Genomic DNA, 27,243 nt, shown 5'->3' with positions numbered 1-27,243 from the left:
ATCATCAACAACTGTTATTATCCGTCTTTTTGATTATAGCCACCCTAGCTGGTGTGAAGTGAAATCTCATTGTGATTTTGTGTTTCTCTAATGGCCTTTGAGGTTGAACATCTTTCATGTGTGTATTGATCATTTGTGTGTCTCTTTTGGAGAAATGTCTAATCAAATCCTTACCCATTTTTAAATTGGGCTTTTTATTATTGAGTTTCAATAGTTCTTTATATTTTGCAGCTACAAATTCCTTATCAGATGTATGATTTACAAATATTTTCTCCCACTCTGTGGGTTATCTTTTCACTTTCTTGATGGTGTGCTTTTAATTTTTATGATGTCCAGTTTATTTTTTGTTGCTTATGTTTTTGGTGTCATATTTAAGAAACCATTGGCTAATCCAACTCACAAAATTTTATATCTATGTTTTATTCTAAGAGTTTCATAGTTTTAGTTCTTTTATTTAGACCTTTCATTCTTTGTATATAGTGAGAGGTAGGGGGTCTGTTGGAGATTGAATCATATCCCCCACAAAACAAATAATCAGGTCCCAACCCCTGGTCCTTTGGCTGGTACCCATTTGTAAATAGAACCTTTGAAGATGTTTTTAAAGCATACCCAAACTAAATGAGGGTGGGACTTAATCCAGGATGGTTTTAGTTCTTAAATAAGAAAAGGAAACTGGACACAGAAAGAGAAGCCATAGGAGAAGCAAGATGCTGAAATTCAATGGAACCCAGAAGAGAAAGGAGAAGACACTGCCATGTTTGTTGCTATGTGATGGAAAAGCCAAGGACGGTGAAGATGGCTGGCCCTCCTGGAGGAAGCCAACCTTCTAGCCTCTAAAATCGTGAACCAATAAATTCCTGCTGTTAAGCCAACTCATTGTAGGTATTTGTTTTAGCATCTAGGAAACTAAAACAAGGTCTAGGAAACTAAAACAAAGGTGGACCTTTATTCTTTTGTATGTGGATATCCAGTTGACCCAGCACCATTTGTTGAAAAGGCTATCCTTTTCCCATTGAACTGTCATGGCACTGTAATAAAAATCATTATGGTAATGACCATAAATGTAACAATTTATTTCTGGACTCACAGTTCTATTCCATTGATGTATATGTATATCCATATCACTGTCTTGATTACTGTGGCTTTTTAGTAATTTTTTTTAATGATTGCTTTTTAAAAAAACTTTATCCCCCCCCCCCTTCCTTGCTGCCTGCACATGCTGTCTGCTCTCTGTGTCCATTTGCTGAGTGTTCTTCTGTGTCTGCTTGTCTTCTCTTCTCATCTTCTCTTTAGGAGGCACTGGGAACCAATCCTGGGACCTCCAACGTGGTAGAGAGGCATTTAATCGCTTAAGCCACCTTAGCTCCCTGGTTTGTTGGGTCTCTTATGTCTTTCCTCTGTGTCTCTTTTTCATTGCATCATCTTGTTGCATCAGCTTGCAATGTGGGCCACCTCACCTTCACCAGGAGGCCCAGGGAACCAAATCCAGAACCCCCCCACATTGTGGACAGGAGCCCAATTGCTTGAGCCATATCCACTTCCCATTTGTAGTAATTTTCAAAATTGTAAAGTGTAAATTCTCCGACTTTGTTTTTCTTTTCCAATATTGTTTTGGCTGTTCTAGATCCCTTGAATTTCCACATGAATTTTAGGAACAATCTGTCACCTTGCAAAGAAGGCAGCTGGGATTTTGATAGGGAATGCAATGAATCTGTAGATCTATTTGGGGAGTACTGTCCATTGTAATAAAATTTCTCTCCAATTCATGAACATGGGGAATTTTCCATTTATTTAGGTATTCTTTAATTTCTTTCTACAATGTTTTGTAGTTTTCAGAGTATAAGTTTTACACTCTTTTAGTTATGTTACATTTATTCTTAAGTATTAACTTGTTTTTTTAAGATTTATTTTATTTATTTCTCCCCCCCCAACCCCATTCCCCCCATTGTCCGCTGTCTGTGTCCATTTGCTGTGTGTTCTTCTATGTCTGCTTGTATTCTTATTAGGTGGTTCCAGGAACTGATCCTGGGACCTTCCAGAGTGGGGAAGAGGTGATTACTCTCTTGCACCACTTCAGCTCCCTTTCTGCTATGTCTTCTTATTTTCTCTTCTCTGTGTCTCTTGTTGCATCATCTTGCTGTGCCAGCTCTCCATGTCAGCTGGCACTCCTACGCAGGGCAGCATTCCCATGCAGGGCAGCACTCCTGCACAGGGCCACATTCCTACATGGGCCGGCACTCTGCATGGGCCAGCTCGTTGGATGGGCCAGCTTGCCCTCACCAGGAGGCCCTGAACATCGAACCCTGGACCTCCTATATGGTAGACAGGAGCCCAATTAGTTGAGCCACATCCGTTTCCCTTGATGTTTTTATAAATGGATTTGTTTTCTTAACTTCATTTTTGGATCACTATACTAGTTTTTCAAATTTCTGTAGATCTAAAATTATTTTAGAATAAAAAGCTTAAAAAGAAGCATGAAAACACATATATTGTTGGTTAGAGTATAAATATAACCACTGTAGAAAACATTTAGCATATTTGGTAAAGTTGAAAATGTACATGACCCAACAAGTCTACCATTAGAGGAACTCTTGCATTGTTTGAAATAGTAAAAATCTAGAAACAATCCAAATGTCCGTCAATATAGAATGGATTTTTTAAATTGTGTGGTATATTTGTATACTAGAATAGTATAAAGGAGTAAAATGAAAGAATTACAGTTAAAACAACAGGAGCAATCTCAGGGTTATAATGTTGAGTGTAAAAAGTAAATCACAGGGAAGCGGATGTGGTTCAAGCCAGTGGGTTCCATCTACCACATAGGGGGCTTCCTGCTGAAGGCAAAGCTGGCCCGCATCACGGAGCTGACCTGTGCTGCGAACTGACAAAACAAGACGATGCAACAAAAATGAGACACAGAGGAAAGACAATGAGAGACACAACAAACCAGGGAGCAGAGGTGGCTCAAGCAACTGGGTTGCTTTCTTCCATATTGGAGGTACCAGGATTGGTTCCCAGTGCTTCCTAAAGAGAAGATGAAAAGAGAAGACAAGCAGACACAGAAGAACACGCAGTGAATGGACAGAGAGAGCAGACAGCAAAGGCCAGGGATGGGGAGATAAAAATACAATAAATCTTAAAAAAAAAAAAGTAAATCACAAATGAGTAGAGTATGGTTCCATTCACAAAAGGTCAATGAAATTAAGCAATATATTGTTTAGAAGTCGAGGATTATAGCAAAACTATAAAAATAAAATCAAGTGAATTATAAACACAAAATTCAGGATATGATTACCTTTGAGAGAGAAGGAAAGTTAGCATCAAGGAGGGGTGGTAGAGCCTTCAGTGCTCCTTATTTAGGTGGGTCATGGGTGTTCAGTATATTGTGAATTTTTAGTTTTATAAATTTGATCTATTCAATATTTAATTTAACAATTCTAAGAAAGGGAAATATAAGTATCAATTCATCCTTTTAAATATGATTTGAAGTTGTTAATAATGACTACACTAAATTTTACCTGATGGATATATCATCAATGAACAGCAAGTAATAACCCTCACTTTTTAATTTTGAATATTACAGAAAAGTTGGAAGAAATGAACACTTATACACCCTTTAATTAATCAGTTTTTAATATTTTGATACTTTTGCTTTTTATATTTATTTTTTATCTATTGTTGTTATTGCTGAATAATTTGAAAGTAATAGATATATTTCACCCCTAAATACTTCAATATGCATTTCATAAGCACACAGACATTCTGCTACACAATTACAATACCATTATTTCATAGAAGGAACTGAATTAACATGAATACACACACACACACACACACACACACACACACAAAGCCCATATGTAAGTTTCACTAATTGTCCCGGAGCAGTGTTTTTTATTTTCAGGTAGGACTCAATAAAAACTTAAGCACTGCACTTGGCTGTTATGTCTCTTTATTCTTTATAATTAAAACAGCTCCCATGCTTTGCCCCCCCCCCACTTTTATTATTTTTGGTTTTTCATGAAATTGATATTTTAAGAAAACTTCCAGGTAACTGTTTTGTAGAACGTCTTGCCATCTGGATTTGTATGGGAATTTTCCTTGTGATTAAACTCAGGTTAAACATTTGTGGCAATTATATCCCACTATGTACTTCCCTTTGCACATGTTAATTAATCCCATAACTGCAAATGCCAAAGCCAGGTGAGTTGGTTATGGTAGTCTCTAATGCCAGATCTCTCCATGGAAAGACATGTTTCCTTCTTTGAAATAATTAATCTATTGATGACACTTGAGGCTGTGTGAATATTTGTTCCCCAATGTCATTTTACCCAATGATTTCAGTATCCATTGATGATCCCTGTCAAAATCAATATTTACATTGGTAGTACAAACTAGATTTTTAATTCTGTCATTTATCTGGTGATATTCTTTTGTAAAAAAAAAAAAAAAAGCCTCTCACTCCTCTATCCTTCACTCCTCCCACACCTTTTATTTTTTTAGTATTATAATGGACTCGTGGATTTTTAAAAAATTCAATAGGTTACAATCCATTATCATCTTTTTTTTTTTTTTTAAGATTTATTTTATTTATTTTGCTCCCCTCTCCCCTGTTGTCTGTTCTCTGTGTTCATTCGCTGTGTGTTCTTCTGTGTCTGCTTGCATTCTTGTCATGTGGCACCAGGAAACTGTGTCGCCTTTTTGTTGTTGCATCATCTTGCTGTGTCAGCTCTGTTTGTGTGCGGCACCACTCCTGAGCAGGCTGTGTTTGTTTCGCAAGGGGCGGCTCTCCTTGCGGGGCGCACTCCTTGCGCATGGGGCACCCCTACGTGGGAGACACCCCTGCGTGGCATGGCACTCCGTGTATGCATCAGCACTGTGCATGGGCCAGCTCATCACATAGGTCAGGAGGCCCTGGGTATTGAACCCTGACCCTCCATATGGTAGGTGGACACTCTATCCACTGAGCCACAACCATTTCCCTACCATCATTCTTTTTAATGCTCAAATTGTTCCAAATTTGACCAGTGAGATCCCAGGTTTCTTTGTCCATTCAACATGTTCCCATGAATCTCTGAGTACTTTCTTGTCTTCTGGCACAACAAGATATTTCAGACTTTTCCTGCCTCAGAGCTAGTATGGTGGGAAATGGTATTTATAAACCAAGATCTAGATTCTAGATGCTAAATGTGCTTTTTGCTGCTGGGATGTCATGGCTTTTAAGACTTTTCTGTGAACAAACCTAGGAAATATATTTACATTAAGTGTTTTGCAAATTATGAGCTCATGCTTACATCTCACACTAAACACCTAAAAGGTCATTTTTTACTTTTCCCTATCCCATATTTGAGGCTCTCCTTCTTCCATGTAAGTACCCTGGTTCTCAACAACATTAAAACAGTTATCTAAAAACAAATAACAAAAAAGAAAGAAGCAAACAAAAGCATTTATCTATTTGCTCTGCCCTATGATATATAAAAAATAGCTTGTAAATTATCAATATCATACCAACAACAAACTTACTAATTTAAACACAACATTTCTGGGGAGCAGATGCAGCTCAAGTAGTTGAGTGCCTGCTTTTCGAGGTCCCGGATTCGATTTCCTGTGGACCTCCTAAAAACACACAAAAAAAACCAACTCCGGGGAACCAGTGTAGCCCAATGGTTGAGCACTGGCTTCCCACACATGAGGTCCCAGGTTCAGTTCCTGGCCCTGGAACCTAAAAAAAACACCTCATAAACATTTCTTTCAATTCACTTTGCCTCAGGATATATCACACTGTTTTCAAAATTCTTGTTTTCTGAGTGATGTTTTCAATTTTTTTTAAGTAAATTTTATTTCAACTTCAAAAAATAAAATAATTTTATGTTTTAATAAATTTATCAATTTGATACACAGGTTCATATATTTGTTTGTATTTAATTTTAGGAGTTTGCTTTCCTCCGTCATTTAAATTTAATTTTTGAATATATAAAGGGTCAAAAGTCAAAGTTATATAAAAATTTGTACTCATCTCATCCCTATCTCTTTCACTCCAACTTTTCCATAAGTCTGCCTTGCCTTCTTGTTTTGTTCTTCAAAAATAAGAAAATGTTTGTCTGTACACTCTTATTTCCTCTTCTTTCTTACATAAAAAGTGTTTATACTTTTTTGTACCTTGCTTTTCTCACTTAACAGTAAATACATCCTCTATTTTTAGACATTTGTGTCCAAAATTCACCCCTTTAAATAATGCTGTGATAAATAAACTTTCTTTTTGCATAAGTATTTATTATTTAGGATTATTTCCTTAGATAAATCATAACTTATATCCTAACCTTAAGGATTCCTTATCTGTGGCCTGTGCTGCTTTATTGTTTTTCTAAAAAAAGCTTGTATACAGAACAACCAGCAAGATGGCAGTGGAGTAAGGCGCTCCTAGAGACAGCTCCTGCTACAGGGTAGTTAGCAAACACCCAGAGCTCTCTGGAGCTAGTTGAAGCACCTCTTTGGAGGCTCCAGGAGGTCAGAAGAGCATCCTGCAACATCCTTGAAGGAAGGGAAAGAGGAGACTGCCCATCTGCAGAGAAGACTTGTAAGTAGAGTGCTCCATGCCCCGGAGGCTGATGCCCATCCTCCACTGGAGGAACAAGCCACCTTGGGAGCTGTTCTGCAGCAGGAATTGAAAGCTCCACTTCCCAAAAATCAGGAAGGAAGAGATGGTTGGGCAACAACTTCAGCTACTGATGAGTAAATTCAGTAAGCTAAAGTATAATCCTGAGAACAGCCAAAGTTTGAGACGGTTCAAGTCAGAAAGAGGCCGGGAGCTGCCATCTTAACTCTGCACCTGGCACGAGGGGAAGCGGGGCAAACTGAAAATCACAGTGCTGGTGGGGACCAGCTTCTTTCCATCAGACTGCCAGTTCTAGCCTAGGTCCCAGTGCCACCTCCAGCAGGGAGGAGGCTGCGGGAACCTGCACCAGCCTTTCCAGGAAATCAATAGCCAAGCTGCAAAGGCCGGTGATTATCCTACACTGGTGGCATAAACCACCCCAGGAGCTATTCTGTGGCTGAAATTGGAAGCTTCATTTCCCAAAAACAAGGGAGGAGGAGATGGCTGGCTGCTGATTTTGGCTACTGATTGGTAGACTCGGCCGGCTAAGATATAACCCTGGGAACAGCTGGGGTATGAATCTGTCCAAGTTGGAAAGAGGCCAGGGGCGCCCATTTTGACTCCACCCCCAGTCTGAGGGGAGCCCAGCTGACCGAAAATCAGTGATGGTAGGAACCAGTTTCTTTCACCCAGCTCAGCCTGCAGCCCTAGACTAGGGTTCAGCCCCACCTCTGGGAGGGAGGAAGCTGGTGGGCCCTGCACCAGCCTACCCAGGTAACTGCAGGTAACTTTGGCTGGCAAGGACTGGAACTCGGAAGTGTACTGGAGCAAGTGTAGTTATCTTGGACCCGCACTGCACAGATTGCTGCCCACACCTGCAGCCCCATCCCCACCCCAGGCAGGGGAAAAAGGTGTGAAGCTTCATCAGTCTCTCAGGCAACTACAGTCTAGACCTGCATGACTTGGATTATTCCACACAGCTGTGACTCTGTCCCTACCCCTGGCAAAGGAGAAAGGTGGGAGAAGCTTCATTGGTCTGTGGCACAATAAGGGCAGCTTGAGCCTCCACAGCTTACAGCACCAATTATAACCTGGGCTCCTACTGTACAACCAGCAAGGGAGAAAGGGCAGGAAGCCCTAAACTAAAGAGAAAAACTGCACCCAGAATAAATACTCTGGTAAACCAGATGCCAAGACACCAACAAAAAATTACAGTCCACACCAAGACAGGAAGCTATGGCCCAGTAAAGGAACAAGATAAACCTCCAGATGACATAAAGAAGTTGAGACAACTAATCTTAGAAGTTCAAATGAATCTCCTTACCAAATTCAATGAGATGACTAAAGAGATAAAGGACATTAAGACTACATTGGGGCGGCAGACTTGGCCCAGTGGTTAGGGTGTCCGTCTACCACATGGGAGGTCCGCGGTTCAAACCCCGGACCTCCTCGACCCGTGTGGAGCTGGCCCATGCGCAGTGCTGATGCGCGCAAGGAGTGCTGTGCCACGCAGGGTGTCCCCACGTAGGGGAGCCCCACGCGCAAGGAATGCACCCGTGAGGAGAGCCGCCCAGCGCGAAAGAGAGTGCAGCCTGCCCAGGAATGGCGCCGCCCACACTTCCCGTGCCGCTGACGACAATAGAAGCGGACAAAGAAACAAGACGCAGCAAAATAGACACAGAGAACAGACAACCGGGGAAGGGGGGGGGAATTAAATAAATAAATAAATCTTAAAAAAAAAAAAAGACTACATTGGATGAGCACAAAGAAGAATTTGAAAGCATACATAGAAAAATAGAAGATCTTTTGGAAATGAAAGCTGCAATAAATGAAATTAAAAAAACATTGGAATCATATAATAGCAGATTTGAGGAGGCAGAAGAAAAGGATCGGTGAGCTTGAGGAAATGGCCTCTGAAGTGAACATACAAAAGAACAAAGAATGGAAAAATGTGACCAAGGTCTCAGGGAACTAAATGACAGCAAAAGGTGTGCAAATATATGTGTCATGGGTGTCCCAGAAGGAGAAGAGAAGGGAAAAGGGGCAGAAGGAATATCTGAAGAAATAATGGTAGAAAAGTTCCCAACCCTATTGAAGGACATAGATATCCATGTCCAAGAAGCACAATGTACTCCCATCTGAAAAAATCCAAATACACCAACTCTGAGACATTCATCAGAATGCCCAATGCCAAAGACAAAGAGAGAATTCTGAGAACGGCATGAGAAAAACAATGCAGAGCATATAATGGATACCCAATAAGATTAAGTGTCGATTTCGCACCAGAAACCACGGAAGCAAGAAGACAGTGGTCTGATATAGTTAAGATACAATAAGAGAAAAACTTCCAGTCAAGAATCTAATATCCAGCAAGACTGTCTTTCAAAAAATGAGGGTGAGATTAGTTTATTCACAGATAAACAGAAACAGAGAGAATTTCTAAGCAAGAGACCAGATTTTCAGGAAACACTAAGAGGTGTGCTAGAGCCGAAAAAGAGGCCTGGAAGAGAGTCTAGAAATGAAGATGATATCAATAAAAGTAATTAAAAGTGTCAAAAGAGTGGTGAAAATAAGACATGACAGATAAAACTCAAATAGACAGGAATAAACTTAACCAACGACATAAGCACTTGTATTCAGAAAACTGCTACTCAATGTTAAAAGAAATCAAAAAAGGCCTAAATAATTGGAAGAACATTCCATGTTCATGGATTGGAAGACTAAATATCATTAAGATGTCAATTCTACTCAAATTGATATACAGACTCAATGCAATCCTGATAAAAATTCCAGCAGCATTAAAAAAATTTGAAAACATGATCATCAAATTTATTTGGAAGGGTAAGGGGTCCTGAATAGCCAGAAACATCATAAAAAGGAAAAGCGAACCCTCATCTCCAGACTTTACATCATATTACCTAGCTATAGTGGTAAAAATAGCATGGTCCTGGCATAAAGACAGGCACATAGACCAACCGAACCGAATTGATGGTTCAGAAACAGACCCTCACATGTATGGTCAAGGGATTTTTGACTAGCCTGTCAAACCCACACAGTTTGGGCAGAACAGTCCATTCCTCAAATGGTGCTGAAAGAACTGGATATTCATACCCAAAAGAAGGAAAGGATATTCATACCCCTATCTCACACTTTACCCAAAAATTAACTCAAAATAAATCAAAAACCTAAATATAAAAGCAAGAACCATAAAGCTTCTGGAAGAAATTGTAGGAAAATATCTTCAAGACCTGGTGGTAGGTGGTGGATTCTTAAAGGAGATAAGAGGAGAACTGAGATGGACTACTGATGTTTAATGTGTGTAGAAGTTTTGTTTGTTTATTTTAAGATTTATTTATTTTATTTATCTCTCTCCCTCTCCCCCCCCTTCCCTGTTGTCTGCTCTCTGTGTCCATTCGCTGTGTGTTCTTCTGTGACCGCTTCTATCCTTATCAGCAGCACCCGGAATCTGTGTTTCTTTTTGTGTCATCTTGTTGTGTCAGGTCTCTGTGTGTGTGGTGCCACTCTCGGGCAGGCTGCACTTTCTTTCATGCTGGATGGCTCTCCTTATAGGGCACACTCCTTGCACATGGGGCTCCCCTACGCGGGGGACACCCCTGTGTGGCAGGGCACTCCTTGCATGCATCAGCACTGCGCATGGGCCAGCTCCACATGGGTCAAGGAGACCTGGGGTTTGAACAGCGGACATCCCATGTGGTAGGCGGACGCCCTATCCACTGGGCCAAGTCTGCTTCCGTAAATTCTCTCTTTAGTGTTCTGTTTCCCTCTTATATATTGTTCTGTTGATTACAGAATTGGCTTTTCTAGTAGTTAGATGAGCACAAAGCCAACAGAGCAAGCTTCTGCCAAAGAAGCCCAGATGGTGACTTAGTCTGAGATAAGCCATCAGGTCACGGGCAGGAGGTATGCAAGAACTAAGAAATGATAAGAAATCAAGAAAGGCCCGCCAAATGCATTAAAAGCTCCAAGGTATGAAAAAGTGACTCTCCGATGTCTGAGTTCATTGAGAACAGTGTAGACTATAGAATCCAAAAACGGTTAGAAGGGCTGAGAAATGGCTGGTCTGAGGAAGCTCATTTCTATTCTGTCTTCTTGATAATTTAATGTACTTATTACTGTTTCACAGGAATAAATAAAAGTTTATTCTCTAGTCAATTATGAGCAATTCTTTTTTTTCCTAACTCCATAATAAAAAATGGATATCCACAGGGCCCACCTGGAGTGGCATGGAGAGAGTCATGTCTACCTAAATTCTAAATCTTACTTTTGATGTGAGAATTTAGGAAGCATCACTAATTCTTATTTTCCAACACTTTTCAACTCTCTGAATTCTAGGACAAAACCAGCCATGGTTGGTATAACCATGCTTCTTAAATTTTATGAACCGAACCTCAGGGCATCATGGAGCTCTTTCACAGAAATAACCAGCTTCTGGGGAGCGGATGTAACTCAGTGGTTGTGCACCCGCTTCTCATGTACGAGGTCCCGGGTTCAATCTCCAGTACCTCCTAAAAAAAAATTAAAATTAAAAAACAAAAAACCACAAAACCCAGAAATAACCAACTTTAAAGGCTGTTAGAGCTGAACTTTCTTGGAGGGCCGGGACTGCAAGCAAATAGCTTGCAGCTACCTGTACCTCTGTTTTTCTTTGCTAAAGGCTACAGAATCCAGATGTATTTAAGGAAAACTTGAACAATGGGCTTATCCCACTTCATGAGATTAAGAGAAAAAACCAAAACAGCATTGTATTCTCCTAAAAACTTTAAAGCAGAAGCAGCAATTTTTCTACCATTTCAGAGCCTTGAAGGGGATTAAAACAAAGACACACAAACCATTGGTCTACAAACCGATGTCAAAGGCCTCAAAAAGTTGAAAATTTGAATGTGTGGCCAGAATCCAGCACTAGAAGGAGTTAATCATTCTGAATATCAAGTAAAACTGATAATCACCAAGGAACTCTAAAATGTTCAGGTATCATTAAAGATGATCCAGTACTCATCTAATTGCCCAATAACATTGCCTATTTGAAGAGAACAATGCGTTCTTATCTGTAGGTTCTTATCCCTTTATGCTTTTTTCTTTAAGAGGTCCCTGGAATTGAGTCCAGGACTTTGTACATGGGAAGCAGGTAGCTCAGTCATTGAGTTATACCCTTATTTTTTGTAATGAAGAAATTTATTTCTAAACTTTTTATTTTCAAAAAGAAAAAAAAAAACAAAGAAAAAAATTAATTTTTTATTTCTCATTTTTATTGCTTGCTCTTCTCATCGAGAAGATATCCCAAAATAAAACAGAACTACTCTCACACCTAGCCATTAATTAATTAAATTAAGTTCTCCAAAGTTTTGGAATGCAAAACACTGTAATGCTTAAAAGGATATGAATATCAAGAAAATATTACATCATTAGTGCATGCTGAGTTTCTAAGTATTATTAAAACAATGGACATTCCTTAATCCTGGCAATCTCTTTTCAGCAAATAAATAACCTGGAAATTGGAAACTTCCTGCTCAGTGCTTTCAGGGCCCGCTGCATAAGCAGTCCTTCTCTTCTGGTGGCCCAGACCGCTCCAATTCATCCTACCGCTGGGGGGATTCTTTATTCTGGCTTTGCTGAGACTTGTCTGTGTGGTGTACACCGCTGGGCTGTTTGGTGGGTCCTGGAGTGAAGCAGCAGCAGAATCGCACAAGAACAGCCTCCTTAACACACACCCACCTCCACAGTCGTGTGTGAATGATGGGTGCCCCCTGAAGGCCTCGACCCTCAGCCAAAGTAGATTTCTGAAACACGGTTTGAATAGTAAAACTTGTTTCTACCAGAAGACTATCAAGTTTTAAATATTATTTCATGTCTTCCTTTAAAAATAGATTTTAACTTAAAAATTCAGTTCAACAAAATGGCCCATGAAATTCAATTCAACAGGTATTTATTAAGCGTAAAAAAGGCAGACACGTTCCCTGACTATTTCACTATCTAACTGAAGAGAAAGATGAAGATAAACAAGTAACTACAAAACAGAGTGCAGAGAATGACAGCTGCCTACAAGCTCAGATGCTACTGGGTAGGGAAGGAAGTGCTGTGTCCAAGGGAAGGAATGTAGGTCACAAATGCAGCCCCAAGTTCAGATAAGATAAGGACTAGAAAGGTCTTTGCCCATATGGATTAGAGCCTGGAAACCCCTGTGCAGCGTAGAGAGGAGTGACCAGGAGAAGTGGATATAATAACAGACAAATCTCTCCTTAAGATACAAGATAGAGGTGGGGAGATGGGGGTGGCTGTGAGCTAGAGGACTGGGTGGGGTTAACAGAGGCTTGTTTTGTTTTGCTGTTGAGACAATGGGGCATGTTTCAACAGAAGGAGTGAGCTGGAGGAGAGAAAGAGGTTGAAGGTAGCAACGAGAGAAGGGACAACCAGTCCTGTAAAGTCCATGGGGCAGGGATGGTAGTCAGAACAAGCCAGGAGAATCAGACTTCAGAAGAGGTGGGGGTTGAGTCAAACAAGCCAAACGCAAAAGGACAGATGCTCTATGATCTCACATATATGAAATAAGCAGAATATGCATGTTCATGGAGTCAGAAGCTAGAATACAGGTTACCCGGGGCAGAGTGGGGAGGGGAGTGGGAGTTCAGGTTTAATTGGTACAGAATTTCTCTTCGGGGTGATGGAAATGTTTTGGCAATGGATGATGGGGATGGAGGCACAACTTTGTGAATGTAATTAACATCACTAAGTTGTATATTCAAGACGGAAAAAAAGGAAATTTTAGATTGTATATAAGTTAACACAAATACACATACCCCTAGAGCTGACCAACACAATGAGTGAGCGCTAATGTAAACAGTGAGCTAAATTTAATAGTATAATTATAATAATATCATTTCACGAATTCTAACAAAATACCACACTAATGCAAAATGTTGACAGGGAAAACTGTTTGTGTGTGTGTGGGGCAGGTGGTATATGGGAACTCTGTACTTCCTGCATGACACTTTTATAAATGTACTACTGATCTAACTAAAAAAAAAAAAAAAGATATGTATACAGTCAAGTTATTGGACTTGGAGGCAAGAAGTGTTTATTTGAAGTTTTATTTTGGGGGGATAGGGAGAGGAGAAGTAGGTGGCATAGTCATTTGCAAAGAGGAAGGTAAATGGAGTTGCAAAGCCACTGTGGAGAATGGGAGAAATCTAACTAAAGAACCAAAAAGGTCTTAATTCTGGCATCAGTTAGAAAGGTTGATTTCTCCGCTGCCCCCAGGGTCCAACATCTCGAGTACATAGGGAAGGAGTCTATGGTGTGAAACTGGAAATATTTGATTGATGACTCCCAGATCCAGCAGAATCCAGGATATGACTAGGAAGCAGGTGGTGGCAGAGGGTGAATGAGGTAAAGGGTAATTGAGGACCAAGAGCTTAAGTTACTGAGAAGGTAGGATATAGGCTGGGTCGTCCACTGAATGTTGTCCTAACACAGGATGATGACAGGTTTTGAGGCTGAGAAGATTGAGTCGGTGCCAGTATCTTCTATTGGGGGGGGGGTGGTCATGGGAACTAACTACCTAGTTGGAAACTGAGCCACATTCAAAAAGTTAACTTCAAGAAGTAGTTCAGTTATATTTGTACAAAGGAAGCTTTGGTATTTCTCTATTCTATCTCCTTCACTGTCCAATAATGTCTTTTTTCTATATAAATCTTAGGTGACTGGCAGAGGGTTTTTAAGGTCAATGAGATCAAGACCTTATCGTAAAAAGGTGAAAATCCCTTCTTTTGTCTCTTTACTTTCCTCCAAATCTCTATTACTCCTTTAAAACTTCCCTATACTCATTTGGACCGTGTAATGTGTCTATCAACAGGCCAAAATGCCTGGCTAGTTCTTTTGTAGTCATGCAACTGTTGAAATGTCCATTTTGGGTCACTCCCCTGAGCATGACTTTCCTCACCGGTTACACCAAGAGCTGCTCCATCCCCTCCGGGCTCCAACTACCCCATTTTTAAAAGCAGGGAGGAGGAGAATATGGAAGGCACTAATACTTCCCGTTTTCATTCCACCCATGTTTAACTGAAAATGACTTGCATTTGGATTGTACCAATACCCTAGTATCCTACTTTGGAGAATCTGGATCTCCTGAACTAGAAGAATTATACTACAACTTCAGATTTAAAAGGAAAAAGAAAGAAAGAAAAGCTGACACAAAAGGAAAGCATTTTCTATAGTCTAAAGTTCCTTATGCTGTTTCTCCACACACTGCTCCAGCACTGACAAGGTCACTTTGGTCAAATTTTAAAATGTTTAACTCATTTTTTTTTTTTTTTTTTTAACTTTTGAGTTCTTTCCATAATGTTTTCCTCCCTCTACCCCCACCCCCTCTTTATTAAAAGTACAACGTGAGTTAAGGTATTAAATGCTTCCCTTTAAATGCTGGGTCATTTTAGTGCTGGGTCTGCAACAAAGCAATGGTTTCTATTTTTACTTTTTACTTTTAGCCACACAGCGGCTGCCAAGGACATGCCCTTTCTGCATATCCTGGCTACTTTTCCCTGCCTGGTACTTTTCCTGGCAGGTTGGCTGCTGAAATGTCTGCTTTAGGGAGAAACAAATGGGCATTATTTCTCCCTCTGCCCTTTCTTTCCTCTTTCCAGCCCTTATTCAAATATTAATTGAGCAGCTCCTGGTTTCAGGCCTGAGTGAGGCAACAAATGAGGCACGAAGATGAATACAAAGGTCTTTGCCCCCAAGGTGCTGGCCTCTGAAACCTTAGGCACACCAAGATCTCCCAGATTAACAGAGATTATGTTAAGAGGAAATATGAGGAAACAGCCAGATGATTTCTTGAGAACCCTTTCTGTTTTAATAAGTATGATTTTTAAGATTTGTTTTCATAGATAATCTCCTGCTAACTATTTACTCTGCCCTGGACAATTTCTCTTTATCCCATAACATACTTATGGTCCCTTTTCTCTCTACTCTCCAGTGACATTAAAAGAATATTAAGGTATTTAAATATTAAAGCAAATAAATTTTGGTGTAGTTATGATATGGAATACTATGCATTCATCAGGAATCCTGTCTACAAAAGTTTTTTATGCTGTGAGAAAATGTTCATACTCTTTATGTCAAGTGAAAAAACAATGCAGAGAAGAAAGCCTGGAACTCTAGGTATTAAATAATTCGTTAATGCTAAAATTTTAACAGGGCTTTCCTTTGAATGGTGAGGTGATAACAATTTACATTTTTCTTCTGTTTCTTTTATTTTCAAAATAAAGAATATCGTAGCTGTGTTTTTTCTATAATAAAAATGAAAAAAGTACTTTTTTGCATGTAGAAGAAATTATTTTTTTGCAGCAAAAATTTCAGTATGTATGTGACGGCCAAATGTGAGTAATTTTAAAATATGCTTAGTCTTGGATTTTCCAAGTCCATAACATTGTTTTTTCTGGATTCTAAGTTCATGTAACTGGTCAAATTCTGGTACCTTCCTGGGACTTGAAATTCTTAAAACATATCCAGAAAATTCTGTGCACACTGAGAAGGAAGAAAGAAAGACCTGTGTAATTTCTTCATCTGTCGAAAATGTGAGGTTTTATTTAGGGTCTTGCATTTATTAGGGAAGGTTAAAGTACAGGTCATTGAGAGGTTATTTCAGGAAAAGGCTCTGCAGAGGCCCAGCTGCTGACCATGGACGATTTCACCACTTCAAACAGGTGCTCTATGTGTTTGCTCAAGCACGATTTGGGATATCAGATCACCACTCAGGGAGGCCACAAATGCCAACTGGAACAAGCAAAGCACTGTAAGAGGAGGCATCCCTTCATGTCATGGGAGGGGGAAACCCATAAGACACAAAGGAAATCTGGTTCATACCTGGGGTTCCTAACGTCCATCTGTGCCCCACAAGGGAGAGAGGCAGAAAGATACTGTGGAAATGGCTAAGGGCTGAGGGAGCCAAGCACTCACCCTGGATTCTGGGAGAGCTGCAAGAGAAGGCATTTGACCCTCACCGGCTAATTATGTCTAAATAAGTATTTCCAACAGGTAATTTTGTAACTTGTCATTCAGAATTTTGGAGGCCAAAAGAAGACTGCACTGTTAACCAGGGGAAAATCTACAGTCAGTTCATTTGACCTATGGAATTAACAAGGAGAGATTTCCTATTGAGGCACCCACTCAAAGTGTGGGCCTCTGGCTTGTAACACTGTTATCACCTGGGGGTGGGGGGAGTTCAGAAATGCAGAATCTGGAACCTGGCCCTACTGAAGACGAATCTGCATTTTAAGAAGATGCCCAGGTGATGTGAATGTAGTTTGAGAAACACTATATGATTGGTATGGAGTATATAAACTGCATTTTGAGCACTTCTGAATTTTTCTGCTTCCTTTTGATTTTCAAATATATTGAAGGTAAAAGTTTTTACTGTGGCAAAAATATCATCCTCCAGCTAAAATCTGTGTGTGTTTTCCCCCCAGCTAAGGTATTCAGAAGCAACTTGGCATTTATAATTTTCTTTTAAACCTAGTTTACAAAGGCAAGCATTTTCGGTTTTCTTAATTTAAAAAAAAATCCTTATAGCATCTTATAATTCAAAGCAAATTTTACTTTTGAGAGTACTTACCAAAGCTTCTGAAATTTTTGCTCCCTTTTAATATTTTCTGCAAAAAAAACCTTTTTCCTTTATAGTTACTTTCTTAAACTTTGTATTTGTTGACAAGGGGGATGGTTTCTAAGTTGAAAATGTGCTGGTAATGAGCTAAATGTTTATAAACCCTTTGGACTGTGGTCTCTCTGAGTCCACAGAGGGGATTCAGGTGGCAGAGACACCCTCCCCCCCCCCCCCCCCCGCCCCCCCAAGTCTCATGTAGGGGTGACCCTCTCATGAGAACATTTTCTTCATAGAAGAGTGAACAGTTTCCAGTCCACTCATGAACTGAGTTATCATGTCACAGGCTTACGGTATCTGACAAACATGCATGTCGACTTACCCTCGACCTTGAGTGGGGGGGGGGGGGAAGGTCAGAGTATTTGAAGGAAAACTTACAGATAAATGCAAAGTAACATTTAAACTGTTATGATTTCTATTACTGTAAAAAAAGGATGTAAGTGTCTGCATTGAGCAAAATAAAGAGGCAGAGGGTACCGAAGGCTGGGGCGAGGTAGAGTCCTCCCTGCAAGTAGAGTCTTACCTGATTGTCGAATCCGTTGAAGCGTTTGCTGGACCAGAACCTCCGACCGTGGGACGATGATGATGAAGTCCACTTTGCTGAAGTGGCCGAGATCCAGGCTCTGGCTGCCACTGTCTGCAATTGCACATACCTGGGATAAGAGCTTTCTGGCAACTGTAAGCTGTGGTTGATAAATTTGAAAGGCTTCATTATCTAAATCTAAAATAAAAAAGTCACAAGAACAAGGTTAATTTACTTCGGTGATGTCCACTATGAACCCACAGGGGGAAATAAAACACACACTAGGTAAAGTAATTCCCCATCACCAAGAAATCTCTCTCCTCATTCTCTATTGAGTTTTAAGAGATTGCCGCTTTTCCCTGAAAACTTATCTGAGAGGATATACTTAGGAGTGGATGCAGCAATTTTACAAGTGCATGAGTTTAAAATGACTGATTGCCTTGTAAATCACTCATTCAACCCCCCCTTCTCCTTGGTGTTCCTAAAGTCCATCTGCTCTACACAAGGGAGACAGTCTATTCTCTGAGAGCTGAAGCCAGGTCTTGTCTCTGGAAAGAGTAAGAGAGTTTCCAGTGTTCTTTAGGAAGAGAATATCAGTACAGGTCCAGTGCTCAAGCCAGACCAGTTCAGGGAAGAAGGCAACACCACAGGTTTAATAATTCTGAGCTCCTCTGAGCTCTTCTGAATGGCACCCTGGAAGACATTTCCTCTCTAACATGTCGGTTGCAACATGGTCAGAATTTCCCCTTCTGTGTCCACATCACATAGGTCACGGAGACACTAATCTCACCTTTCTTCCATTCTACTCGACTTTGCCAGAGCTTGTGATCTGGCAGGTCTAGGTGGTTCTGGTTAACTCCAGGGCTGATGCTTGCACTATGTGACCAGACCTGGCCCATGACATAGCCAGCTGGCCACTCAATAGGTGACATAATAGAAAAACATTGCCTGGACACTCTACGTATGTCGATAGCTGTTTTTGTTTTAGGAAGTACCAGGGATTAAACCCGGGACCTCATACACGGAAAGCAGGTGCCCAAACCACTGAGCTACACCCGCTCCCTAAGTCCAAACCTTTTTATTAAAAGTTACAATCAGTTTCTCTTATACACATGCATGCACACACACACATACACAATGAAAGAGGCAAGCTTAGTCAGCCAAACACCTGGGCAGGCAACATCCAATACTTCTTTGAAGAGCTGCTTTTTATCAGGAACACATATGGCAGTTTGAAGTAGAATCAGAGGGGCCATATTAACCTGTGCTAACTAATATTTTATAAAATCGATCTGTCATACAGCCAAGGCAAAACAGTAGTCACAATTCCCCAGCTACCAGGGAGTACCAACTGTGGAGTTTTATATAGGTTGTCTTCCTGCTGGCTAAGAAGCCCCACTAAAAAAGCCCAAAAATGTAACTTTTAACAGCAGCCCAGGTCAGAATAGGTTTGACCCACTACTACCAATCAAAATAAGTCTGTCTTCTGATGGTTATGCCGTTGTTCTTCATTTTACAGGTTGAATGGATGGCGGGGATAACATAGCAAATTTTGAAGTTTTAGGAAACATGAAAATATTGTTGAGCAATACTTCTTAAACAAAGAATGAAGGATATGTACTTGGGAACCTGTAAACACTCTTGAGAATTTTTAAATTCTAATTTTGATAGTAATGCAAAACAGTTAATACAAATACATTTTTAGAACATCTGGACAATCACTTTATTATCAACTACTGCCCAGAAGTCACAACATTTTATTGCCTATATTTGTATTTGTTCTCATGACTGAGCTGACGCTAAGCCAGGAAAGTCCTAATATATAAATGATGTGTTCCTATCAAGTGGAGGCCACGTGGCTATCAGCAGCAGCTTATATGGATCTGTTTCTTCTCTATCGTCTTCAGTGTTGTCCCTATTAATAAGAAAATTGGGAGAATGAGTTTGAACCCAAAGCAATCCAATCTAACGATCAACTCTTCATCCCTGAAGCTTGTGGGGCAGATGCTGCTCTCTGCCAGGAAGGCCTCACTGTCCCTGAGACAGTGCGCGTTTTGCAATCAGAGCATAAGTGAAGGGGGCTTGGCCCAGGAGAGCATGGCTTGCAGTCTAGACTCTGAAGGCCTCAGTAAGCACCAGCTAGTACACCTAAGGAAAGTTCATTAGGATCCTGAATTGTTCAAGGAAAAAAAGAGATTACCTAAGATAAAACTTTCACTTTTTGGTGGGGGAGGTAGTTTTTTGTTTTTTTCATTTTTTTATCTTTTTTTTTTAAGATACATAGATCAACAGAAAAGGGGTAGTTGTTTTGCTGTTGTTGTTAATTCTTTGTGACATTTGCTTAGAAAAAGGCCTTTGGTCCAGGCCCTGTGATAAGGCATTTTTATTTGAGCCAGATTTATCACGTGGCTAATGAGGAAAAGCCTGTCGTGGCCTGTGACTTGGAAAAGAGTCCTCAAGATCCCCAGAATGACTTAGCTTCTAGAACGCTTCTCCTAAGAACCGCTGTCCCCTCCTGGTTCGAGGCGACATTACCCAGGTTTTGCGTGGGAATCACAGACGCGGCCTCCTGAGGTGACACACGTTCACTGAGGTCTCCGTTGAAAGGGGCGATCACACTGTCTCCTCTTCTTTGTTGTATTTTTTCTAGCAGCTTGTCCAGGTCATCGCCTATTACAAAACAAAGGAGGGATAAGAAGATGACAAGGAGATATATTTGTATCACTTGCATCAATCTCAAAGGTGGGTTCCCATGAAGATCTGGTGGCCAGCCAGCTTTCCTCGTCAGAGTTTCTACGGGGCCATCTCTTTGGCAGTTCGTTTGAACCATGCTTACGATGCCTACGCTTTCCCAGGCTGTGTCTCTCTTGACCTTCTCAATATCTAAAGGAGGCACAATGGGATATCTCCCTTTGAATGTCAGGAAACTGAGGTCCAAGGTGACAGACACTCACCCAAGGTCACACAACACAAGAGTGACTGGGCTGGGGCTTTGATCCCAGACCAGGGAGCTTCCTCTGGACCACACTGCTGCTTTCCGAGGTGTTAGCAACAGAATACGTGGAGCAAACCATACCGAAGGAAAGGAGATCAGCTGGCAGGCTTGGGCTCCACTCTCCTTTCCCTGACAGGCTATGATTTAAATTCAGAAGGTCATGCAGCTAGGGGTTGGCAGTGCTGCTGGATCTTACAGCCACTCACCTAACGATGTGTTTTTGAAATGCGAAGCCAGGAAACTGACCTTTCCTGTGATGAGCTCATAACTAATTTCTTTCAAAAACTCACTTGTGGTGAGCATACTCTCTGCCAGAGCTCTGGACTGATGCTGACCTGGAGAAGAAAGGGGAAGAAGAGATGACTCACCAATACGGGGAAAGCTGGACACACAAATGTTCACCAGAATATTTGTTATAATAGCAAAAATTAGAAACAACGGAAGTATTTAATTACAGGGACTTGGTTAAGAAAATTATGGTACATCCAAAGATAGACAATCACATGGCATTTGAAGTGACAATTTTAAGGCTATAAAGGGAAACAAAGTATTTATAATATAATGTCAGGTGATCAAGAGAAAAATTAGGCATGCATGTGGATATGGTTACTGTGGATATCTGTCTTAAGAATATAAACTCATGTTGCTAAGTTATTTTACAAGTGAAAATGAACAAAATTACCATATCACATGTTCTGATGAAGCTTTCTGATATATATCTATATCTATATCTATCTATCTATCTGTATATATATATCTCAAAGAAAGAAGGGTAAGTAGATCTTGCCAAAGTGAGGGAGCTTAGCCATTTTGGTAGGAAGAGATGAGAACCTTTCAGTACAGAAAAGAGAAAAGCAAAATATCCATATGGATGCCCAGACGGTGCCTGTACTTGCAGCATGGGAAAAAAACCAACAACACATTTTGTCATGTGCCAACTTTCTGAAAACTTCTTTACAGTCAATATTGTAACATTTAATCTCTTTTTCAGTGAAGTATCTCTATGAGGTAAGTTTCTGGGAAAGCTGATTAACTGGGCTTAGGCCACCTGTAGCACTGGCTTTATCACATGCTAGATTGGTAACATTTCCAAAACTGTTCAGGGACAGAGGTTACATGAGACAAGGGTATCTGTTACCAGGGAGCTTTGAAATAATGCTCCCCAACCAGCTGACAGGGACACATGCCAAACTAGGGGCTACAAAAACCCCATCTCAGGAGGAAGAATCCAAGTTGGAGCATGAACCAAACTTTCCACAGATGCCTGAAAACACAATAGGCACCCAATAAATATTTTTCAAATGGATGGATGATTGAATAAATAAGATTAGGAAAAAAAAACGTTACTCACCTAACACCACCACACAAAATTCATTTCCTCTGATTTTCGATGCACAAATTGTCACAACATAATCTGGTAGCCTTTGATAGTGTCTCATTTCACTGAGAGTCCTTAAGGTCTCTGAAATGCCCTCTGCCAAAGAGTTTTGGGTCACGATCACATGTACCAACTCTTGAGATACGCTGGCAATCAATCTAGCCAGCCAGGGGAGCTGTCCTGGTGACACAGGCATACACTGAGAACCCATCTGCAGAGCTCGCTCTCTCAGAGTAAATTCCTGCATAGCTTTCAGCATAATTTGTTCAAATTCTTCCCTGAGAGGTATCTGATCAGGACCTAAATTGAAAAGAATCACAGATATAATTTAAAAAGCATAGCCAGAAGGGACATATGCACATACAAGTATACAGTTCTAAGCCTTTCATACAATAGCCAGATAAAACATTTTCTTGTAGCTCCCAAGTCCCTACTAAACATTATCCATTGTGAAATTACTTTCTCTGCCTCAATTTTTTAAAAATGCAAGCTTCTGTTCTATCCCTGACATCTTTAAAAGAGAAAGTACTAAGTGATAGTATCAATTCCATTGTTCGCTTTCCTCATTATGCCTATTAAATTTGCCATTATTAAAATGGTTAATGACTAATGAAATAAGAAGCCATAGTGAAATCATGAAATAACCAATTTTAGGTTTCATTCATCTCTTATTTTATTCTCAGGTACTTGGAAAAATGTTTACACGTTGCTTCTTTACCTAATTTTGAGAATAGTGCGCAGAGGAAAATTAGGTTGAGTTATTTTTCTCTCCCAATTTATTATTATTTTTTTGATTTTATGATTTTATTTTTTGAGGTACTGTGGCCAGGGATTGAATCCGGACCTCGCATGTGGGAAGCAGGTGCTCAACCACCAAGCCACATTGGCTCCTGAATTGTTTTTTTTAATTCTATTTTTTCCTTCCCTTCCTCCTCCCCCCATCCTGCTGTTTTTGCTATGTCCATTTGCTATGTGATCTACTGTATCTATTTCTCTTTTTGTCTTCTTGTTTTTTTCTTCTAGGATTCACCAGGATTTGATCTTGGGGACCTCTGATGTGGAGAGAGGTTCCCTATCAGTTGTGCCACCGCAGTTCCTGGTCTCTGCTGTGCTTCACCTTGACTCTCCCCTTCATCTCTTTTTTGTTGTGAGATCATCTTGCTGAGTGACTCACTTGTATGGGCACTGGCTCACCACTCAGGCACTCAGCTTGCTGTGCAGGCACTTGGCCCACTGTGCGGGCACTGGCTCACCACGTGGGCACTTGGCTCACTGTGTGGGCACTGGCTCACCACGCGGGCACTAGCTTGCTGTGTAGACACTGGCTTGCTACATAGGCATGCTTCCTCTTCTTCTTTTTTAATTAATTAATTAAAAAAAATTTTTTCTCCCCTTCCCCACCCCCTCCCCACCCCCCAGTTGTCTACTCTCTGTGTCCATTTGCTGCATGTTCTTCTGTGTCCGCCTGTATTATCATCAGTGGTACCCGGAATCCACGTCTCTTTTTGTTGCGTCATCTTGCTGCATCAGCTCTCCATGTGTGGGGTGCCATTTCTGGACAGGCTGCCCTTTTTTTGCGCTAGGTGACTCTCCTTACGGGATGCTCTCCTTGTGCGCGGGGCTCCCCTATGCAGGGACACCCCTGCGTGGCAGGGCACTCCTTGTGTGCAACAGTGCTGCGCATGGGCCAGTACATCACACGGGTCAGTAGGCCCTGGGTTTGAACCTTGGACCTCCCTTGTGGTAGGCAGCCGCCCTATCTGTAGGGCCAAATCCCCTTCCCATCTCTTCTTCTTTTTTCACCAAGAAGTCCCAGGGATCGAACCCAGGTCCTCCCATATGGTAGGCAGAGGCATTATCACTTGAGCCATAGCCGCTTCCCCTGACTTGTGTTTTTTCATTTGTTTGCTTGTTGGTTTTTTGTTTGTTTGCTTTTATTTTTCAGGAGGCCCCAGGAACCAAACCCGGGACCTCTCATGTGAAAAGTAGGCACTCAACCACTTGAGCCATGTCCCTTCCCCCCAATTACTTTTTTTAGGAAGCTTCACACTTTCCCCAGATAGAAAATGCTGTCATCATCTAGTTATTCTCCAGCATTCTGGGTTGTTAAGTATGGTACTTGGAACTTTTTCCCAGTTATGGTTATAGCAAAGCTTATAGCTATGGCCCTGCATTATGCGGACTTTGTTTCTTTTATTCTCTTTATGGTTTGTTGTTGTTGTTGTTGTTTATTTTTTGAGGTACTGGGGCCAGGATTGAACCTGGGACCTTGTATGTGGGAAGCTGGCACTCAAGCACTGAGCTATTGCGGCTCCCCACTTTCACTCTCTTTAGAAACTCAACCAGTCTATAGAATAAAATAAGTAAGTCAATATGTGGCATCCATGTGACATAAATTAAGATTCCTACATTTTGTTTCAGTTGAAACCCATGAGACTATGCTCATTCCCTCTATTCAGTTATTTCTTTTGCAGTGTGAATCTGAGATTTGGGTTGCTGACTCCTGTAAATAGACACAGACTTTTCAGTGCCTGTGATCTGAGATCAGCAATAGCCTCAGAGCTCAGAACTCACAACACAGAACAGAGAGAAAAGGGATTGGATGTCTATATGGGAAGGAGGCACTGGAGTAGGTCAGAAATCATTCCTTCCTCTAACTGGGATTTAAGTGGCCTCCCTAACCCTTGCCCTTCTCCTCTGGGGAAGTAAGAAAATAAAGGTTGATTAATATTATTTTTTTAGGATAAGGAATTTAAATTTAAACTAAGAAAACAATTTTAATTGGAGAAAATAGTTTTTCCAGGATTGGTTGGGAGCCAAAGGGAGGTAGGAGAGTAGAATAGAACCAACTTTTTTCCTTCTATACATGAAAACTGGACAAGAAGTCTCTAACGCTAACATCGTACTTATTTCTTAAATCCCCTCCAATCACTTGCTGGGGGAGGTGGATGCCCTCTTAGCACCTGTGAACCACCAGGACCTTCTGAACTTCTTTTAACTTTATCAAATTAGCATTGTTGTTTGTGGTCACTCAGTGCACACACATCAGAAGTGAGTTCAAAGTGCATAGATTTGTTCTGACTATGAGAGGAAGGAAAAGTGGTCATCTATTTAAAGCTTTCATCCATCAGAACATATGAAAGCTCAAAAGCAAGTCTCCATTTACCTACTGCCTCAATAGACAACAAGAAGGCTCAGAGGGCTGGTTACGAGGCGAATCCATAACATCCACTCCAAATCGTGATTAAGTAACATGTTCTATTGGGCAGCATAATTAATACCAAATAATACAGGCATTCTGGGCAAACAAAATTACCAAGCACGTCCATGTCTTCAAATTCAACGGAGTTTTGACTAATTTACTCTTAGGAATTGCAAAATGGGGGAAGTATATCAAAGTTTAAATGAGGCAAGAGATTTCTTAAGAGTCAAATATAGTTTCCAATCACCTCCCATCATTTCTTCCTCCTCAGCCTTCACAGCTAAATCGCAGGAGCCTTTTCTCCATTCTTTACAAGTTTAATAATAGTGATATTTTCTCCTTCAAGGGCTAATCTCCAATAACTCAGGTTAGTCAGGCATCAATTCTGATAGCTTTTTAGATAGTGCTATCTTAATAGGAAAAGACAAGGCTCTAACAGACCCACAGCCTTCCAAGAATCTTTGGATTTGCTGATTACATGATCTACTTCAAAAGATTTTCAGATTGTGCAATAACAGAGTTTGTTCTGTTTTATGTGGTAGAATATGTTCCTCCTGATGAATCTTGTTCTTCTCCTCCTCCATTACCTCCAGGTAATTGGGCCATCAAATTATTAGACCTGTCCTTTTAGAAGTTTAGATTTACTTTTTAAATGTCCATAATCTACAGCTTAAGTGAAAATATTCTTGTTGCCTTCTTCAAAATCTCTGGAGGCAAAAATAACTTTTTTCAAAGACTCCAGAAGAGTTGGTTTTGGGAAGCAGAAAAATCCCAATGTTCAAAGTCTAAATATGAATAATAAAAAGAAAGAGCCATCCATATTGCACACTGAGGGATCTAATTACTTGACTGGAGGTAAAACTAAAGAAATTTGATCCAGTAGGGCAGAGAACTCTTGTATAATTGAACAGAGATTTTAAGATAAAAGCTTTTAATAATTTAAGGAAAGACATTTTATTTTGACCATTTGGTTCATTTAATTAACTCGGACTCAGATTTTTTAAATTGTTACCGAGATCAAAAAAAACATGCTATACTGAATGACTCGGTTTGCTATAATATTATTGCTCTCTGGTGGCCTGGTTTTACTGATTTTTGTGTATTTAGAAGCTGGTTTTCTATCTTAGAACAGAATCCACAGTCCAATGTCAGTTGTAACAATTAAAATTACGACCACAAAAGGGCTGCATATCCAGGTAATTTTTGTTATTTATTACCTATCACTAAGCATGATTAGCATGTCAAGCTTTATCACGAAAGTGGCTCACGGGAAATCTGAAGACTTGAAAGATTCAAATGCACATGTCAAAGCAGAACACAGTCACAGCAGACTTTAGGCTGTTCTGCCACTAAAAGGTACAGCCAAGGTTGCTAACTGATGCTTCAAAGACTAAATCTGGGATCTGCTGATGCTTTTGGGTAGGCCAATGTTTTTTATTACTATTATTTTTAAAGATTTATTTTATTTATTTATCCCTCCCCCCCAACATTGTTTGCATGTCTTCCTTTTAGGAGGTACTGGGAACCAAACCCAGGACCTCCCATGTGGGAAGGAGGCACCTAATTGCTTGTACCACCTCTGCTCATTATGTTTTCCTCCTTGTTTCACTTGTTGCATCAGCTTGTCGCAGGTCATTGTGTCAGCTCACTGCCTTGCTTGTTTTCTTTAGGAGACAATGGGACCTCCCATCCAGTAGGTGAGAGCACAATTGCTTGAGCTACATCTACTTCCATTATTTTTTAACCTCAAGTATTTTCTAACATTAAAGAAATTCACAAGAGTGCATATCAAATTTTTCTGTCATTTTAAATCTTGAACATTTTTCCAAGTAAATCAGTGGCTTGAAGTCCCAGAGTGAGTTCATAATTAGATGGCCT

At 40.5% G+C, this 27,243-nt stretch overlaps 1 protein-coding gene across 7 annotated transcripts in view; it reads right to left on the bottom strand.

Moving 5' to 3' along the window:
* GREB1L (GREB1 like retinoic acid receptor coactivator) overlaps nucleotides 1–27,243 on the bottom strand; it is a 293,082-nt gene that overhangs the window by 45,165 nt on the left and 220,674 nt on the right. For all 7 annotated transcript variants that reach the window (XR_011645953.1, XM_071208498.1, XM_058277523.2 and 4 more), the window contains exons 13-16: nucleotides 22,137–22,463; nucleotides 20,992–21,120; nucleotides 20,326–20,460; nucleotides 17,791–17,988 (exon numbers count right to left, since the gene is read on the bottom strand). Coding sequence is in view for 6 of the 7 variants with exons in the window: in XM_071208498.1 (XP_071064599.1) it covers nucleotides 17,791–17,988; nucleotides 20,326–20,460; nucleotides 20,992–21,120; nucleotides 22,137–22,463 (789 nt within the window). In the remaining variant the exon portion in view is untranslated. The remainder of the gene's footprint in view (nucleotides 1–17,790; nucleotides 17,989–20,325; nucleotides 20,461–20,991; nucleotides 21,121–22,136; nucleotides 22,464–27,243) is intronic.

Source organism: Dasypus novemcinctus, chromosome 16, assembly GCF_030445035.2.
Source record: "Dasypus novemcinctus isolate mDasNov1 chromosome 16, mDasNov1.1.hap2, whole genome shotgun sequence".
In the NCBI taxonomy this organism is placed as follows: domain Eukaryota; kingdom Metazoa; phylum Chordata; class Mammalia; order Cingulata; family Dasypodidae; genus Dasypus; species Dasypus novemcinctus.
Note: the sequence above shows the minus strand (reverse complement) of the source record. Positions and strands in the feature narration are given on the sequence as shown.